Consider the following 18,672-nt stretch of genomic DNA (forward strand, 5'->3'; position numbering starts at 1 on the left):
CATTTTCTCAGCCACAAGCTAATGCCCTTATAAAGTGGCTTTGTGATATGATTCCAGTGTATTTCAATTTAACTTTCAAACAACATGACTTTTCAAGCATTTTCATTTGTACAGATAACTTCATGCACTACTTGGCTTAGAATGAAGTCCTACTTAACTAGAAGATTCAGATAATAGAAATGATAATTAAATATACTGTAGGTTAAAACTTAATGATAACTTCATTGTGTTACTTCAGGCATCCTATAATGATTAAAACAGGCAAAATTAAAATTTAGAACTTTCAAGATTTTCAAGTAGAAAAAAGACAGTAGACAGCCAATCAGAACTTTGACCAGACATAAGTTTTCAGAGTTTGATAATCATTTTGAGAATAAATAAGGAAAATGTTCATCATTGAAGAGCTCGCTCTTTAAGAACAATATATTATTACAGTACCTCAAAGGAAAAATCAAAGATAGAAACATTAAGAAAAAATATTTAAAATGTTTTTAAATGAAAAAAAAAGAGAACATACCTGAGATCAGTGTGTGTGGGGTGGAATAGGGTGTGGGGTGTTAGGTGAGAAATATGAAAAGATGGAAGATTGTGTCTTCACCATCAGGCAAGTTTGTATGTGGGTAGTGCCTTTATACACCACCACTCTTCCTGTGTAGAATGACAATGCCCTTATGTGTACAGTATTTCTATTATGTGTATTAGAAAGCCTATGTACTATACATATTTAAAAGGTAGTTCCAGAGGAAACGTCTGGAATGGCATTTGCCTAACACTTGAGCACCAAGTTGTTGTAAGTGGTTGATGGTAGTTCTGGGAACAGATTATTTACATGTAAAATGACGCAATACATGAGACATACAAACTTATTGGAACAAAGCATCCATCCATCTGTTTTCTAACCACTCTGTCCAATACGGGATTGCAGGGGAGCCGGAGCCTATCCCAGCAAGCAATGGGTGTAAGGCAGGATGCACCTTGGATGGGATGACTGTCCATTGCGTTTTAAGTTATCATATATGCAATTCATGTATGTAGTATAAATAAGATCTTTAAATACAGGGACTGGAAGTAGAATTTTTTCTTCTCAGTTGTAACAGATGCAATCCCTGCAATTATGTGAAACGTAAAGTATAACTCAGTGATACTGAGTACAATGCTAGGATGACATTTCAATGAATGCAACAGTGCATTTTCATGGTATCAAAACTAAAAAAAAGAGCAACATATATTTCAATTAACATAATTCAACAATATTGTATTATGGATTATTTCTGCATGCAGATATGTTGGTGTCTTGATTTTTTTATAAGTACTATCCAGGCAGGATAAAAAAAACACACACACAAGAACATTATTTCCCTAGATGCAATTCACATTTAACAGTTGGCTGGCACCTATAAGGTCACATGGTAAGATTCTTGTGTTCGCTGCATTTGTATTCTTGATGTAAGGCATTGAGACAGAACATTTTTGTGTTTAAAATTTTTATGGTTGTAATGGCAACGCAGCTATTCTACCAGAAACAATAACAGTGTGGAAGATACAGTTTTACAGGGCCCTTCTTCTTGTTTACCCCCAAATGCATTGGTCATAAAAATGTAGGCATTACAACACGGTAACAATAGAAAAGCATGTGAATAAGAAATGAAGCCGGGATATAGAAAATAAAATCAAAATGTCTGTTATCGATATCATAATGTCTCAGGAGTACCTATTCAAGTTCAGGGAGAGTTTCAATTCAGGTACGATTCCAGGAAATGAATTGACCTGAAAGATCGAGTCCTATCCTATTTATCTACAATGTCTTATTTAATCTAGGGGTACAACTGACAAACACTGAATTCGTCACTAAGCTTTACTAGAAATCAAAATTTTCTGCAAGGTTTGATTTAATCCAGTTTTTTTTTTTAGCTGCAGACCATCTTCCATGAAAATACTTTGATCACAAGAGATCAGTTTTACAAATTCACATTCAGTACGTTTGCAAAGTATTTTTAAAACATTGTTCTGAACTCTCCTTTGGCGGATAACTACATAAGTTTCGCGTCTGACCATTTTCGAGCATGAATACATACAGTAAATAGCTTCTGTAGCTTAAACCATTTACAATCCACAACAGGATACCTTTAAGCTTTAACGAAAATTAGATGCCACCGGTCTGATTCTTCTGCATGGTTAAAAGGCAGAGTAGGCACTACGGGTTGCTACTGAACTATCATATTAACTACTAAATAGTTGAAATTATTAACAAACATTAATGCGATTCGATAAATGCTATACAAATACACATAACGAATGATTTATATACTAGTAATTCTGAAATGACATTACAACACGTGGTTTCGCACGCTTTAATACCATTTACCTAAGCACGCCTACAACTCGCTTCTTCGTGCAAAATTTTCACCATTTTTAAATTCAGTAACCGCTGTCAGAGAGAATAATATAGCTAATTTCTAAAATCTCCGTTTTCATATACAGAGAACCGTTGATCATATTTCAAAACCGTTCGCGGATTTTCAAACAGAACATTTTATTAAGGCTATCACAATACAAGCACTTTCCAGTATCTACTATTTTTGCCTTGTCGGCTTTGCTAAAATTCACAAATTACTTCCTAGCGATATAAACCTGGGTATTGTAGTTCTCTACTGGTGGCCTGTTTTCGTCATGTCATAGACATCAAAGGAGTACAAAAATACAATTCCCAGGTAGCCTCACGAGAGTCGCGCAGCCTCTGTTGAGAATGACCAACTGTACACTTCTGCAAGTTTAACAGCATCTCGTGGGTTGAGTGAGTTTCATTATATCGGGCTGTACAGATTCCATATGTTAAATTCTTTTTAATTTTTGTTTTTATTCATGTGTAAGCCTTGTATGTAATGTATAGTGAGTGGAATGACCATACCATATAGTCTAAACAGATGGCGGTTGTGTAAATCCCCAACTTTTTTCTTTTCTACAACCGGTATTGACGACAACTGAATCACTGAATATATGTTAAAGCTAGTACGCATTTGTGTTTTCACGAAGTATGCCACATTTTCTTTTTGTAAAGATATCTATGAAGTTGTTAGATTGAGGCCTTCTTTCTGAAAAATAATTGCTAGGCACATTTATAACTAAACATTTCTGTCACTTCAACGAAACTCATCCCTGTTTGGTTGAAAGAATATCGAAACCATTAACATTCGTGTGTGATATCATATTTAATATACAAGAGAAAGCAATCAAGATCAAGTGTGTTTTATAATATGTATATATATTGGCGCCAGCTTAAGCATTGTGGTGAAAAACTAGTGCAAATTGGAGACTTGACATTTAAGATAATATCAGTCCAATTTTCTGTGTCCTGTGAAGTAAATGGAGTCAGATTCCTCTCGTGACTTGTTAATGCTGTAAATATTTTCCTAGTTTTCTGTGACATCGCTAACTTCGTATAAGAACGTTTGTCTCTTTTCGTTATTTATTTTCACATTATTTTAAAATATTTTTCTCTTATTTTTAATTTGATATATAAGTAGTAGTTTCTGATGTATTTAATGCGTGTTTGTCCTAAACCTTTGCTACTCCCCCTTTTAAACAATTACATCTTTTTTTGTAGTTGTGGGGAATAATTTGAATTGCCAAATGTAATTTTAATGTGGGAATACTGCTGTGTTTAACGGTGAAACTATTAACCATCTCTTCTTCCTCTTCCAGTTTTTTGTAGATTGTGGCAGAAACTCATTTGGCGTCCTATGGATCATTGAGTCAGGGATCAATGGCTCAACCTCGTCTTACTGGAGCTCTGCGCTCCTTCTCAAATGTCAGCAGGCAAGATGATTACACAGGAGAACCCAGTGATTTAAAGGTGAGTGCTTTCTGAAGTGAAACATTTGGTGAATCACAAAAAAATTAGTTAATATTGTGACTTTTTAGACAATATTTACTAAAGCTGAGTGTTGCTCATAAATTGAGATTTTATCACACTTTCCTCTAATAACATTACTGAAGTAACTGGATTTCTGGAAATCAGAAATATTTTAGAACTGGTTTTTATTTCTTGTTAGTATTCTTGAAACATGGGTATCGCTGATGCTGTCTTCATCATACCCATTTGCATTGAAATTTAAATAACTTTGTTCCAAGGATGAAACAGTAATTTCTACAGTTAAACACATTCATCTTGTGGATGCTTTTTATTTTTTAATTTGTCCTCAGTTTTGGTTTTGTAAACTAATAAATTCTACAACTAATAATATATTAAACCCTTACATTATACTGCAGTACTTTTAGTGGCAGTTTTGCAAGAACATAATGTTTTAAATGGCCCTATTACTAAGTCACCACTGAATTAGTGTCACAAATCACTAATTCATAAGGTCAGGCTAAGGATCTGTGCCTGTGGTTGGAAGGTTGCCGGTTCAAATCCCGCGGTTGGCAGAGAAATCCCACTCTGTTGGGATTTTGAGCAAGGCCCTTAACCCCAGCTGCTCCAGGGGGACAGTATAAATGGCTGACCCTGTGGTCTGACCCCAAGCTTCTCTCTCCCTGACTGTGTGCCTGTGTGTCTCATGGAGAGCAAGCTGGGGTATGCGAAAAGACAAATTCCTAATGCATGAAATTGTATATGGCTAATAAAGTGATCTTATCTCGTATCTCTTACTTGCTGTTAAATCACTAGTGTTAGTCATACTGGTCAAAGGTATGAAGGAATGAAGTTCAAAGAATGACAGCCTTACTTAATAAAGAAGTGTTTACTTTTGCATTTTATTCTTTATGACTGAACATTTTGTTTTGGAACAGTTGATGTTGTGTGGCATTCCACTGGAAGTTATGGATTAGTATGACTACAGTTTTTTTCTCAAGGGGGTCAAAGATATTATGTACATTTAATGAGTTAAATCTTTTAGAAGAGACTCCATACATGTTTTAGTTAAAATACTTGACTACTTTCCCTTCAGTGGGGAAAACTCCAAACAGAAGTACATTCAGATGATTTATTGTGTATTAAGACAAAACAGAGGCTAAGCTGTCGACCCAGATCAATTTTGTATTGATCACTTATGTTAGTATTATGAAAAAGAACTATGTTTTTGGCTACATGCAAATGTACCACATTTTTTAAAGTAATTATTTCCCAACAGTAAAAGTGCCAGTTTTCCTTCAACACTTCCTTTGGAAGTTGGCTTCTTACCTAACCTCTGGCCTTTTATCAAGTGCCAAACTACCAGATACTTGTTTATTGGTTTTTGATTTATTTAATCATTTCTTTATTCATATTTTTAAATGTTTTTATAATCAATTAAAATGCAGACATTGATATTTGTGCACACTGTTCATATGCAAGTGCGTCTTCTTGGACATTTTATTATTCATTTATTTTCTTTTGGTTTCTTTTTAACTTTTAACTTTTTAAACATGGATTAAGTATTATAATATTGTCTGCTCTTTTTTAGTCCAAAAGGCTGAAAAGACAGGAAACTTTCTCCAAAGAAGGCGTCACGTGGAAAATGATTGCTCAGTTCATCAGCCAGCATTTAGAGAAGAGAGACCAACAGGCGGCCAGTGAAAATCTGAAAGTTGTGCTTCAGACAGCACGACAGATAGGTAATTTTTTCTCGTAACTTCCTTTTGGAACACTGAAGAAAAATGGTGAGCTTTACAAGGACACAAGGTTTAAGAAGAGTTAGTGTCAGTAATAATGCATAAAGCCTTTCTTTTTGATGTGTAGTCTCAGGTTGCATTCTCTGAAGTGCTGTAATTCCTAGTGTTGCTTGAAGAATAACAAATTAAAAAGTTATTCTTTTAAATATGTGAGTACATGGCCTCTAGAAAGTTTATACCTCCGGATTGTTTTTCACATTTAGTTTTGTCATAGACTCAGAGTTTCATGGACTTAAATGAAGATTTTTTTTCCCTCATTCACAAAAACCAAACATTTATATTTAAAACTACAAAACAGAAATATCATAATTGGGGAAGTCTCTGCCTCCTTGGAGTAACACTTGAAGGAAGGGCCTTTGGATTTCAATCTGGTCTCTGACTGGGCAACTCAAGGACATTAACCTTTTTGTTCCTTAGCCACTCCAGTGTAGCTCTGGATGTGTGCTTTGGGTTGATGTCATGCTGAAATGTAAACTTTTGTTACAGTTTCAGTTTTCTTGCAGAGAGGAGCAGGTTTTAATCAATTACTTTTCTGTACTTTTCTCCATTCATTTTCCCTTCCTATCCTGACAAATGCATAAGCCCCACTGTTTTTTGGTGTTAAGGTTTGTGTTGTTGTTGTTGTTTGGCCGCTTTTGAACTAAACGTTCATCCTATTAAGTCAACTGTAAAGTTTCTGAAGTTTCTAGCTATGGCCAGCTGTGCTCTGTATTGCAGAGTTTCTCAGTTCCTGTGAACCTACTATTTGTGTGTGTGGCATGTGTGTTCAGGAAGTCATTTTCTGACTTCATCTGTCCTTAACCTGTTTGTATGGGTACGAATTATGTGTCTAGGGTGACCTATCAGAGTCTCAGGTTGTTTGTTTACTTCTGAAAATGCCTCTTTAGTTAAGGATGTTTTTCATACAAAAAGAGCAATGTTTCTCAAATTTGTTAACGTTAAACCTTTTTAATTGCATATTGCAAACAAAATATTGTTTAACATTCACAAAGGTGGTACTATAGAAACAAACCAAAAATTGCTTGGAATAACCTTGTAGTCATGATTCTTCTTAAGTCACAGATAGTACACAAAAGTACACAATTGTTTTTACTTGTTTTCATCCTAGAATTCTTATTTAATTCTAAATGTGTTTCTGGTGAGAGATTAGTACTTCAAGCAGAAAGATGTATCAAAGCCTTCTGGCTGGGGGGTAAGGCTTTCTGTTGAAGAGAGCAGAATTTCTAGTTTAGTGTGAAAAAGGAAACCAGTGGGATGTGGATTACAACAACATGAGACTCAAGTATAATATGTGATATCCAGGCAAACGGTAGCGCATTTCAGGGTTCTTTCACCTCTTTCAGTTTCTGTTTTCAGCAAATGCATGATTTAGTTTCAGCTGCAACCAGAAACATACAAAAATAACATAATGGTTTGAAAGGGCATTCATAAAATGTCAGATGTCCAAGCACGTCTGGGGACACACTCTTGTTTCAGAATGTTTTTTGTTTGGGTTAGTGCTTTTTGGTTCTTGCCATGCAATCAGCTTATTTCAGTCAGACAATGTACGGTATATTAGTATCAAGCCATTCTGGAAGTTCAACTGTCAGCTGCCCCGCTTTGAATTTCACGGCAACAATGTCTTGTGCAAATGGGCTTTGCACCCCAGAGATTGTTATTTGGAATCTTGTCTGCTTCATTACCCAGTGTTACTGGGATTTCCCACAGGACATTGCAAAAAATGCAGAACACCACTAGGGCTGGCAGGGTTTTCTTCAGCTTACTGCACAGCAGACTGTGGTCTCTGGTTCTTGCTGGTGCCTGTGAGCTTGCAGTGCTTTCACTGAGAGGCATCTGTGCAGTGCTTTAGGTCTGAATGAAGTTGCAGTGCACTTGCAGTATGATGAAGTGGATGGCATGCGGCTGCTTGTTTCAGATGATGAGTGCTGCTTTTCTTTGGTGCTTAATAAGCAGAGCTGACTTGCTGATTCCAGATTGAGGGTCAATGAAAAGAAAATAGCTGGCAATCCTGAATCAGGCTAAAATAGTGAAGACACTTAACTTCATCTAATTTAAATTTAAATCCCCTTCCTTTTAAAGAAGGAATTATGTGGATGAAGATGCTTGGAATATTGATAAAGTGGAGCTTTTCTGCATATTTATGTTTTATGTATTTGATAAGGATAAAAAAATAATAAGATACAGAACAATCCACATCTTGAAGTTAAAGTCTTTGAATGTACAAGCTACTGACCTATAGTCTCCTCCGGATTTATTCACATCCCTGATGAAATAGGGAAGAAGGCAACATGAAGCAAAATGAGTTAAAAATGTAATAATGTGTCACTTTAAAATTCTTATAATATTATACTGTGATCATAATCATCATAATAATGGTCCTGAGAGATCACTGTATCTGCTGGCTTTTGTTCCATCTGGGCCCTTAAGCAATGGAGCTAATTGATGCCTTTAGTTATAATAATAATAATAATAATAATAATAATAATTGCTTACACTTATGAAGAGCTTTTCTGGACACTCCACTCAAAGCGCTTTACAGGAAATGGGGACTCCCCTCCACCACCACCAATGTGAAGCATCCACCTGGATGATGCGACGGCAGCCATAGTGCGCCAGAATGCTCACCACACATCAGCTAATTGATCTGCTTACATATTTCGATTTTTTTCTGCACTAAGTCCTTGATTTTAAAGATTCTTTAGTGAAAGTACATTATTTCCAACAACTTCAACATGTACTGTATAACTATGTGCAGTCTGTCCACAACTTGCTAATTAAGAATTTGTTCCCTTATTTCTGACTAAGAAAGACTTTTTAAATAGGCGATCAATGAGAAGTGGTGGGAATGATAATGTATCACACACTCCCATAATGAGTGTTTGTTTTTCCTCCTGCTTAAGTCCATTTGATTGTATTTCAGCTAACACCTGAATAAGGGAAATGCTGAAACTCAAGAATTGATGGAGGGCTGATACCAATTACAAACCCAATACGCGTTTTTACGAGCTGAGAGAAGACTTAAAAACACATTACAATAGAAACTTGAAATCAATTTACTTTCGATTAAGAACTTGTCTACAGCAAGAACCAGAAGAGACAGTTGTCTAACAGGACCAGAGTAGAGAAGCACTGCTCTGGAATCTTTGATTTTGGCCCAGCCTCTGATAAGTGGACGTGACTTTTGTACAGTCATTCTTATGCAGCATTGCTGATGAACAGGTTGTAATTCCAACTCTAAACATTGGAAGGGATGCTCCCCTGTCACCCTTGCTGTGCTGTCACATTACAACTTTTTTTTGCAGATCTTGTATCACATCTTCCCTGGTATTACAGCGGGAGGGTAGACCCATAGACTCACTAAACTACTACAAAAAACAATCCCATTCATTCTTAAAAACATTTACTCTAACATTTATATATATATATCATTCTGATTATAAAATCTAACATTCATTTCTCCTTTTCTTGACACCGAATTGCCTAGGTTTTATTTAATGCAGGATACTGCAACTTTGGCGAACAGAGGGTAACAAAAATCTTGTTGTATGTTTCTCAGTTTCCATTCTGTATTCCTTCTGCTGATGAGTGATGAGTCTCGGGGGAGCTAGAGCATATTCCGGCAAGCAACGGGCGCAAGGCAGGGTACACCCCAGATGGGACGCTAGTCATTCGCAGGGCACACACTGACAACTAGGGCAGATTTTCCCCAAAAGTCAGTTAGCTTCTCAGTATGTTTTTGTAACCAGAGTACCCGGAGGAAACCCATGTGAACAAGGAGAAAATACAAACTCAGCAATGCTAACCACTGCACCAGCATCATCCTGCCCTGGCATAAAGCTTAACTGACAAGACTGCTAAGTGTGATCTAAGATAACCTTTCTTGTTAATGTATGACTGGATACTATGATCCTTTGCTGTCTCTTGAAAGCATTCAGTAATAATCATAAATTAGTTTGGTGGGGATGTCAGCTGGGACAGGAGCAGGCATTCATCTACTTTAGGTTTGGTTAACACAAGGTTTGGATTAAGATTGACCACATATGAAAGAAGGTGTTTCAAAAGGAATGTAATGTGAACACAAAGTTAAAAAATCAGTGCATTAGGGCAATGTGTAAATACAAGTGCAAAACAGTTTGAAGTTATTCAGATATCATATTCTTATTGATTTTTGTATTTATATTAGATACTTTTACTGAAGTAGGGTATACTCCATCCTTACATGGAATGCAAAAAAGAATTTTAAATTTTGTTTTAACTGGACCAACTTTTATAAAACCCATGGAGTACCACAGTCCTGGGCTTGAGCAGAACCCCTCTAATCATATTATAAATCAAAGGATCATTTGAGCTGCAGGTATAGCGGTAGGTATAATTTCTTAGAGATTAAACAATTCCCATTTAGGTGAACATCAACTACTTAAAATGGCTAATGTAAAAGAACGTATCCTGCATCACTCTGTTCCTTCAAACATTGACTTTAGAAAAGATCGACTTTTTAACACAAAGATTTCCTCTTTTGCTGCAGGTCATCAAAGCCTTTGCTTTGCTCATTAGGTTTAGATGATGAACAGAACCATAAAGAGTTGTTTTTGCACAAATGTAATACCTTCTCATTTATTTTTCTGCAAATTTGACCCCCCTCCAAAAAAAAAGAATAACGAGCAGCAAGGATAATTGCCCAATTAAAGAAAAACTGCAAAAGTAACTGGAGGACTAAAGACAAAAAAGAACCGATGAAAAGGATTTAAAGTAATTAAAAAGTCTGAAATACTGTCTCCATTTTACATTAAACAGCTTCAGTTTGTAATGCACTTGAAATTGCACTAACATGCATTTTAGGACATACTGTATTATTTTAAATGACTATAAAGTTAGCCCACTGCTGGTTAAGTCTAGCCAGACCAATTCAGTCAAGTAAAAGAGTAATAGAGGCATAATTTGCTACACATTTTTGTAAGAAAGGAATGATATGAACTAAGTAATACTGCTTTTTCAATCTGCGAAGCAAGATCAAAGTGAGTATTAAGAATAATTAATACATTTACAAAGGAAAATGAGAGACCCCAATAGAAGGACTGAATTAGAAGCATTTGGATTAAGGAGGGCATCCTGTTTGGAAAGGTGTTAAAGTATGTGCCATCTAACTTAATGTTTTAACCCTTCACCACTTCTCAACTTTATTATATTAACTATATTATTGGTTTTCTTCTTTTACACTAGCCTCCATGCCACAACAGTCATATATACAATGGAATACTAAAATAAATGAGAGAGAAATATAATATCTTGTATGATATGTTTCTTTGGTTTTTTCTTAAGGGATAGCACAAAGTAAGGTACGATAGATATTGCAAAAATAAAATAAAAGAACTTAAAAAAACAACCAATATGAGTAACTTGCCAGTGATTTATGACTTTCCACATTTATTTTTCCTTTTTTCAAACCTCGTGTTTGCAAAATATTTTTTTTTAAGGGTCTTTCTTTTTAAGTTCCTTAGCTTAGCTTTTTCTATTGAAGTGATATCTTAAATCTAAACAATTTATTTTCCCCTGGAATATCTGATAGGCACCCTGGTGCAGTATTGTGCCTCACAGCATTGGGGACTTGGGTTCAACTACTGGGTTGCTATCTGCTTGGTATTTGTATGCGCTCCCTGTGTTTATATGGGTTTCTTCTGGGCTCTGTTTTTTTCCCCACAGTCCAAAGGCATCTTAATTGACTTCTGGGAAAATTGTCTCTAGTGTGACTATGTGTTTGTTTGAGTCGTTATGTGCCCTGTGATGGGCTGGTGTATCCTGCCTTATGCCTGTTGCTTGATGGTATAGGCTCCTACTCTTCTGTTATCCTGTATTGGATAAAGCAGTTAGAAATAGTTGGATATTTGACAGGCTAAAGAAATATTAATCCTGTCATCGCAAGTGGATCTCTACACAGTTAAAATTTGTCCATATTCTCAAATAGGCTATTATTAGTAAGTAGCATACATGCTACATATATCTTATTCACCTGAGGCAAAGCTGTGACTAAGCCAGGAATGTGATGGTCCACTCATCTGGCATTGACTGCACTGTAATGATACTTATGATTGTGGTAGAGCAATCACCAGCCTTATGAATAGTTTCACTGACTTTCAGAAATAACTCTCACTTGAAATATAAAATCTTTTGTGCTTTAAAACATCCCTTGATATTTAAACACGTTGTTGTACTAAATAAATCCACCAGCAGTTTTCATGTAAAATTAAACTATTGCAATTATTTAAGCAAAAACTATCCTATACCTATCTCTTCATTGAATGAAGCTCTGATGGACCCGAATCTGATCCCTGCGAATGTTGCATTGTAAACTGTTTTGCAAAAATGTTCTAAACATTTTTTTTTTCTTTTTCACAGTTGGGAGTGAGTTTGGACAGGAAGTGATTGAAAGTGCTGCAGTTTTCATCTTCAAATTGTTTTGCAATAAGGACCAAGTTGGCCATGAGGAGACTAAAGCCATCAGACAGATGTTTGGACCCTTCCCTTCTTCGTCTGTTGATGCTGCCTGTGCTGCAGTGAACAGAGTTGTGTCTCTCTTTGATGAGACGCAGATAGAAACATTTATCAAAGTTCACAGCTCAAGCCATTTTAAGGACCACGTTCCCTTTGGAAAAAATATTATGTTTTCGTTTGACACCTATACATTAGATTACTTAGAATATTTGCCAATAAAAAATGACGATGAAAAGCTTTCAAAGGAATTTAGTTTAAACTATGACAAATTTCTAAACAATCAGCAAGAAAACTTGAGAAATGGCACTGTTGAGAATGCAAGTGTCGAATTCACTCAAAACATAGACAGCTCTTTTTTACATCGAGAGGTCGAGAAGTATTTGTTACATGGAAGTATGGGATCATCCAGTGCTGAAGACGTTTGTACCACCTTGTTTGAGATGCTGGCATCAGAGAAGACTGATGATGAACTTCAAAATGAGGTACGTTTACAAGGATTTAAGTGTTACTTTTTAGTATTTAAAATATCATGTTGTAAGAAGTCCATTTTATTGTCAGTGTTTCTGCAATTTCTTTTCTAGTCTTACATTTAATTTGTAGAAAATCTATACATTTTTAATTGACTAAAAAAAAATACTGAAACAACATAACAAGGAACTGTATTTGAATCACATTTTGTTGAATAGCATATCGTGGACTGTTGGTTACTTTTGTTTTCAAAGTTTTCAAATCAAAACTGTTGTAAATTTGCTGTAAGAGCTGTTTCATGTGGAGCAGAATCGTAATAAACATAAGATTTACTTCAGATTTTTACTATAGTTTCTCCAAATATTCTTACTCATGAACAGTTACCTATCACAAATATTTCCTGGAAATGTAAAAAAACCTAAAATATTTGCTTTTCTACATTTTATTCCCTATCTGTGTAATGAAACCTTCAAAATTAAAAGCTCTATCTGAATAATTTACACACTTTCAACAAACAAATCTTATTAATATTAAGTTCTTTGTTGCTTTAAAGAACCTGGAAGTTTTAATTCACACTAGGAAGATGGATTAAATCTTCCTCCTGGGTCACATGTGATCAGTCTTGACCTTGTGTATTTTGTATAGTTTAGAAAATTAATGATAGCTGATGATTTAACTGTAGGGAGTCAAAGACTAGTTTTATCCATTTCAGGTTTTTTAAGTTGCTGGCTCCTTTTATACACTCTATCTACAAAAGAATTGAATTACATTTAATGCCTGTCTGTATATTTAATCAAAGTAATTACATCTAAATATTGAGAAATAAAGTATTTAGCAATTTGTATTGGCTTAAGTAGCTGTGAAACATAACATGGATCTAATGGCAAGACAGTGGAAACCCCAAATCTGTTTCCCTGAATGTCTGTTCAAGACCCCAAAAAATCCATTAGGCTCTAAGGTTCCTGACCTTAGTCAGTTGTTATCACTAAAATAAAACAGTTTTTTAATGATTATCCATAAACGTTGGTTTAAGTGGTAGTTTAATTCGAGGAAAAAAGGCAGATGGTGTCTGCAGTTATACTGCTTTAAAACCTTTGTCTGTCTCTGCTCTCTGTTGTGTGTGACTTAAAGAAATGCATTACTGAACGCTAACTGTCACTGCTTTACCAATATGCTGTAACCCTGACCTTTGAGCGAGCAGTGTATATTGTATTATTTTATAGAAATGCAATGGTAGAGGTCTTGTCGAAACTGAAGCTGAATCACAATGTAAAGTCCTTGAAAGGACATGTCTGCATGAAATGGAAAAGTAGGTATGTTCAGATTGCATTGCCCACGTGCTTCTAACTGGCTCTTGCTGCTCCTGTATTTTGACAACCACTGCAAGATTTGTGCAAATAATATATATATTTTTTTTACACTTGTCTTTCTCCAGATTATTTTTGGCTTCAGTGACTCATGCTGCTTATAGTCTTTACTCAGAGGATTCAGGGATAGTGGGTTTAAGTGCCAGGGATGTTTGGATCTTGGGATCAAGCAGTAATTGCTCTGCATATCTGTTAACACTGTTGATATGTAGGGAGACCAAACACCCTTGGAATACAGAGCTCTTTAGTAGAGATCTTGGTGCATTAAACAAAATTAAGCTTGATAAATTCTTGATTTTTCCTGAAACTTTTCCCCTGGCCCCCTGAGTTTGAAAGCTGTCGTGGGAGCTGTTTTCTTCCTCTACTGCTGGATGCATGGTGTATACAAACCATATGTGGGAACAGGGAATAAACTCTAGGGTGCAATCTGGAATAAGTGGTCAGACCTAATCTACAAGTCTTTAAGGTGGGAAGTGGGAAGCCTATCAATAACCTCTCTGAACCTGCTGAGAACTTACAAATTACACGCGGGCGGTGTTCAGAAGTGAACCCAGAAGTTTGCGGCTGTAGTGCAAACTGTCAGGCTGAACCCCTTGACGTTTGGCAGAATTTAACGGTGGGGGAAAAAAAATCAGGCATTTCTGCAAATCTAATATTGTCATAACAGAGCTGTGCTTGGAACTAAGAATTTTTAAAATAAGTTAATAACGCAGTCCTCACTTGGCATGTGCTTGCGGCTGCGTTAGGTAAATGTAATAAAATAATAAATTGATGTGGGCTCAGAAGAAAAGTTCTAACAGTTATATTCTTAGATTAAAAATCAGCTGTTTACATACATTTTGTATGTCATGTCATTGGAAGAATCAGGTAGGAAAGATATTGATTTAAGCATATCATTGCCAAAACTTGGAAAGAATTAACCCTACTTCTTGATGAGCTTGTCATGGTAATTTTAGTTTATTCGATTCATGGTCTTTAAGAATCATGGAAAATATATTATTTTTTTCAAAACATGTTCAGATGAAAAGTACAATTGCATAGCTTTTCAGTGTCCAGACATTGAATCGCATAATATATGTGGCAGAAAGTCAGGTAGGAAAATGGTTTGCTCATTAGAATTGCAAAAGACCTGAAACAAATATATGTGGTCCTTTCTTCTTGTTAAGATAAAAAAATACCAATAAGAACTGCCAAGTTCTAGTACAGGAGAATCAGATTAATGGCAATCATGCAAACATATATCCATTATTTACAGGTATGTGTTTCACTTAGGCCCAATTTAACATGGCTAAAACCAAGGCTGCTTTACCACTTAATTAATATAATTTATAAAAAAAACTGACTGGTTTTTCTACTCTGTGGTTTAAGAAATGCAGCATAGAGCAAGACTGTTTTTAAATTCATATTTGTTACTGAAATACTTACCAGTTGTTAGTGCAAAACATAATTTTGACGTTTCCTATAATAGTAAGTGATCATTTCTATAGTTGAAATCCACATGAGGTATTTTTTCATGCTGAAAGTAGCTATAATGAGGTTTTTGTAAAACAAATCATGTAGCACTCAAATATGGCATTTATTGCATTCCATAATCATTTTACACCAGAAGCAGACTAGTCTAAAGTTAAAAAAGCTGATTTAGCTAAATTTAATTCCATTCACAACACTCAAATGTGTTAAAGTGTGCTATCTTACTGGTTATTATAAGTATTAGCATGTTTTACCAAAATGTAAGACTTTTGTCTTGTAATAATGCTCAAATCTTTTGGTTTATTAATATGCACCTGTATGTAAATTAACTAAAATGTGCCTGTCTTTATGTTCATCTGGTTGCATTATAACCTATATAATTTGATTATTTTGTTTAGTATTATTTGGTGTATTTGCAGCTTAGCCAATATAAAGTTAAGGTCATAATTAAACATTTCTCAAAACGTATTGATTTTGGTATTGTTACAGTTTTTGGAAGTGGTTATTGAGGCGTCTTAAACATGTATAGACAGTGGTCAACATCTGCTGTTCTCTGGAGCTGCAGAGCAAGAAAGGAACTGAAATGTTTACCAAGTTGCACTGGGTCTGTGACACATCGATTGATCGTCTGGTTTACCTTGGTTAATTAAGCTTTTGGTAAATCATTAAGAGTAATCAGCAGTCTAGAAAAAACAGCATAAAAAGACAGACTGTGAAGGAAGGACACGGGATGGAGAGAAAGACACAAGCAGAAGCCAAGGTGTGTGCCAGGCGAGAGGTCCTTGTTCATGTCTTCCTTAAAGATCAGATTCTAGTTAAGTATTTGAACCTTGCTAAGAAGTCTTTTGTTTACTCTGACTTCCTCTGTAGAGAATCCCTAGGTTAAAAATGGTCTCTCTGGGTTAGTAAATGCATTTTTAGAATAGGAAGATAGGTTTCTTATTCACTTTGTAGCATCCAGCTTTATAGAGAGAAATTGAGGCCATTAAGTTTAGAAGGCAGGTTTATCTCTCTTGTTGGCCTCTGTAGGTGTTCTATAGGAAATGAATACTTGTTAGCAGTCTGGGTTTTGTGATTGGTCAGGATGTAGGCCTCCAGGACACCGTGTTTGCACATTTTGTGTTGTTTTTTTAGTGAGTATTATTGTCATTAATAAATACTCGTTTGACCCAGTGTGCCTGATTTATTACTCTTTTCACCAAAGCTGCACCAGAGACCAAGAGCTCAAGTGCCTCTAATTATACCAAGCTTGGGTATATTGTTTGATTATCTTTACTATTTTGATCATTAATTAATTTTAATTATTGATTAATCCATTCAATCTATTTAATCAATTCTCTATTTTCTTAATATCCTATTTGTAACACTACTGTATCTTGTATTATTTTCACTTTGAACCTTTGGTCTGTCAGCCCTTCCTGGGAAATTTAGTTGTAAAAATTCTCAAACTGAAGGAAAAATCTAATTATTGAGTTGTGATCAGAAGTAATGGATATTCCTTCCTTTGGATGGAATGCTTTCAGATTAGTCCAGCCCATTTTCTACGTGTTAGATTGTAAACAAAAGATTAAGATTATACAATGACAAAAGAACGTATATTTATGTTCTTTTCTGTCACAATTAAAGATTCTCAAAGAGTGTTGCTATACTGTACGTCCTGAGCTAAATCAAAGTCAAACGGTGAACTGCAGTCACTGGGGTGAAATGCAGCTGTAATTCTGTACCAGGATCTACAGACCAGATAGACCGTGGAAAGTAATTGAATACCATAACAGGAAAAGATGCAAAGCAGACATCATCTGACGATACTGTAAGATAGATGAAATTAAGGTTGATGGATGATGGATTTTATTAACCATTAAGTTGGTATTTTAATACTTATTTACATAGTCAAAGGCACATTTAATGTCTTGTCTAAATGGCTCTGTGCAATGTGTTGCCAGACTGAGGCATTAGTTTGAGATATTCTGGTCCAGGAGGAAGAAGTCTTTGTCCTTGTCCCTGTAAATGGCTTTTGGTGGAACTTAATTAAGTGTGGAGATCTTCTGTCGAAATACTCGCTGTGCCCTTGATTACAATCTGAGATCTATCAGGATCAAGCTCAGAGGTCAGATGTGTGGTTCTTAGTTTTCATTGTTAATTTCTGTCCGCCTTCAAGGCTCTAAACAATCATTGAGTCACTGCATTCCTTTTATAAAATAGAGATGTCTGCTAAATAAAACAATTCATTTATATGGCATACTTAAAACTCATATGTCTTTCCAATTGTGTATTAGGTGTTTGATGAAAATGCTTACAGATTCTGATGTTACATGAATAAAAACAGTAGAAGTTAAAGACTTTTGGAGCTTGTGGATTAGTGTTTCAAAATGGGCACTGTTACGTGTTGTCACTTGACCTGAATTCTTGTTTTCTTTACATCTTCACAAATTAATATGGTTCATCTAAACTATGGAGCAAGCACAAATGACTGGACTGACAAGCTTTCTTTTTATGTGTTAATTGACAGTCTGGATCATCAAGAAATCTGTTTGAAGGCATACTGTACACTGTATACAAAAAAGTGTGAAGAGGCTGCAGGTGTATAGATGTCGATTGACATTTGAGTGTCTGTTCTGGACCAGTCTAGTTTTTACCATCAGATTTTTTAAGTGAAATTAAATGATATAACTACAGCCTGTTAATTATTACTCAAGCTATCTTTTTGTAACATTCCACCCTCTTTTTATGAGTTTAGAAGAGGTAAACAATCTAATAAAGTTAAAGCCATGATCAATTAATTTACAGCTCCAAGCCCCTATATTTCTTCGTTCAGCTCTCACATAGAAAAGGTATGAATATGTTATATTAATGCATATTTTAGGTGTTTTTTTATTTGATACCCATTAATCTAAAATTAAATTGTAATTTACCATATCAAAAAGCTATGCAGAATATGTCACGGGGTCTACATTTCACATGCAAATTAAAAAACTCAATTGACAGAAATGTACGTTTTGTGATCAATTTGTTTAAGAAAATGTATCTTAAACTCACGTACTGTGTAAAATACAAGGTGTAATATATTTATTTAACACTTATTTTGTGAGGGATGAGTGTGAGTATAGTATTTCCATGGTCAGACCCTGAATTTAGACTTCCATCTCGGGAAATACCTCTGAATGCCCGATCCTCAGCACCTACAAGTGCTGAAGAAAACTGATACCACAGATGTATCTGATTCTAGGGG

At 35.3% G+C, this 18,672-nt stretch overlaps 1 protein-coding gene across 4 annotated transcripts in view; it reads left to right on the forward strand.

Moving 5' to 3' along the window:
• The first annotated feature begins 2,667 nt into the window (after positions 1–2,667).
• Positions 2,668–18,672, forward strand: part of ascc3 (activating signal cointegrator 1 complex subunit 3) — a 375,545-nt gene continuing 359,540 nt past the window's right edge. Inside the window, exons 1-4 of one of the 4 annotated variants that reach the window (XM_088625716.1) lie at positions 2,668–2,794; positions 3,703–3,853; positions 5,442–5,592; positions 12,043–12,620. In XM_088625716.1, coding sequence (XP_088481842.1) covers positions 3,764–3,853; positions 5,442–5,592; positions 12,043–12,620 — 819 coding nt within the window. In that variant the 5' untranslated portion in view covers positions 2,668–2,794; positions 3,703–3,763. The other 3 variants (XM_088625717.1, XM_088625718.1, XM_088625720.1) reach the window with 3 other exon arrangements.

The sequence above is a fragment of the Lepisosteus platostomus genome, chromosome 3 (assembly GCF_059453375.1).
Source record: "Lepisosteus platostomus isolate fLepPlt1 chromosome 3, fLepPlt1.hap1, whole genome shotgun sequence".
Taxonomy (NCBI): domain Eukaryota; kingdom Metazoa; phylum Chordata; class Actinopteri; order Semionotiformes; family Lepisosteidae; genus Lepisosteus; species Lepisosteus platostomus.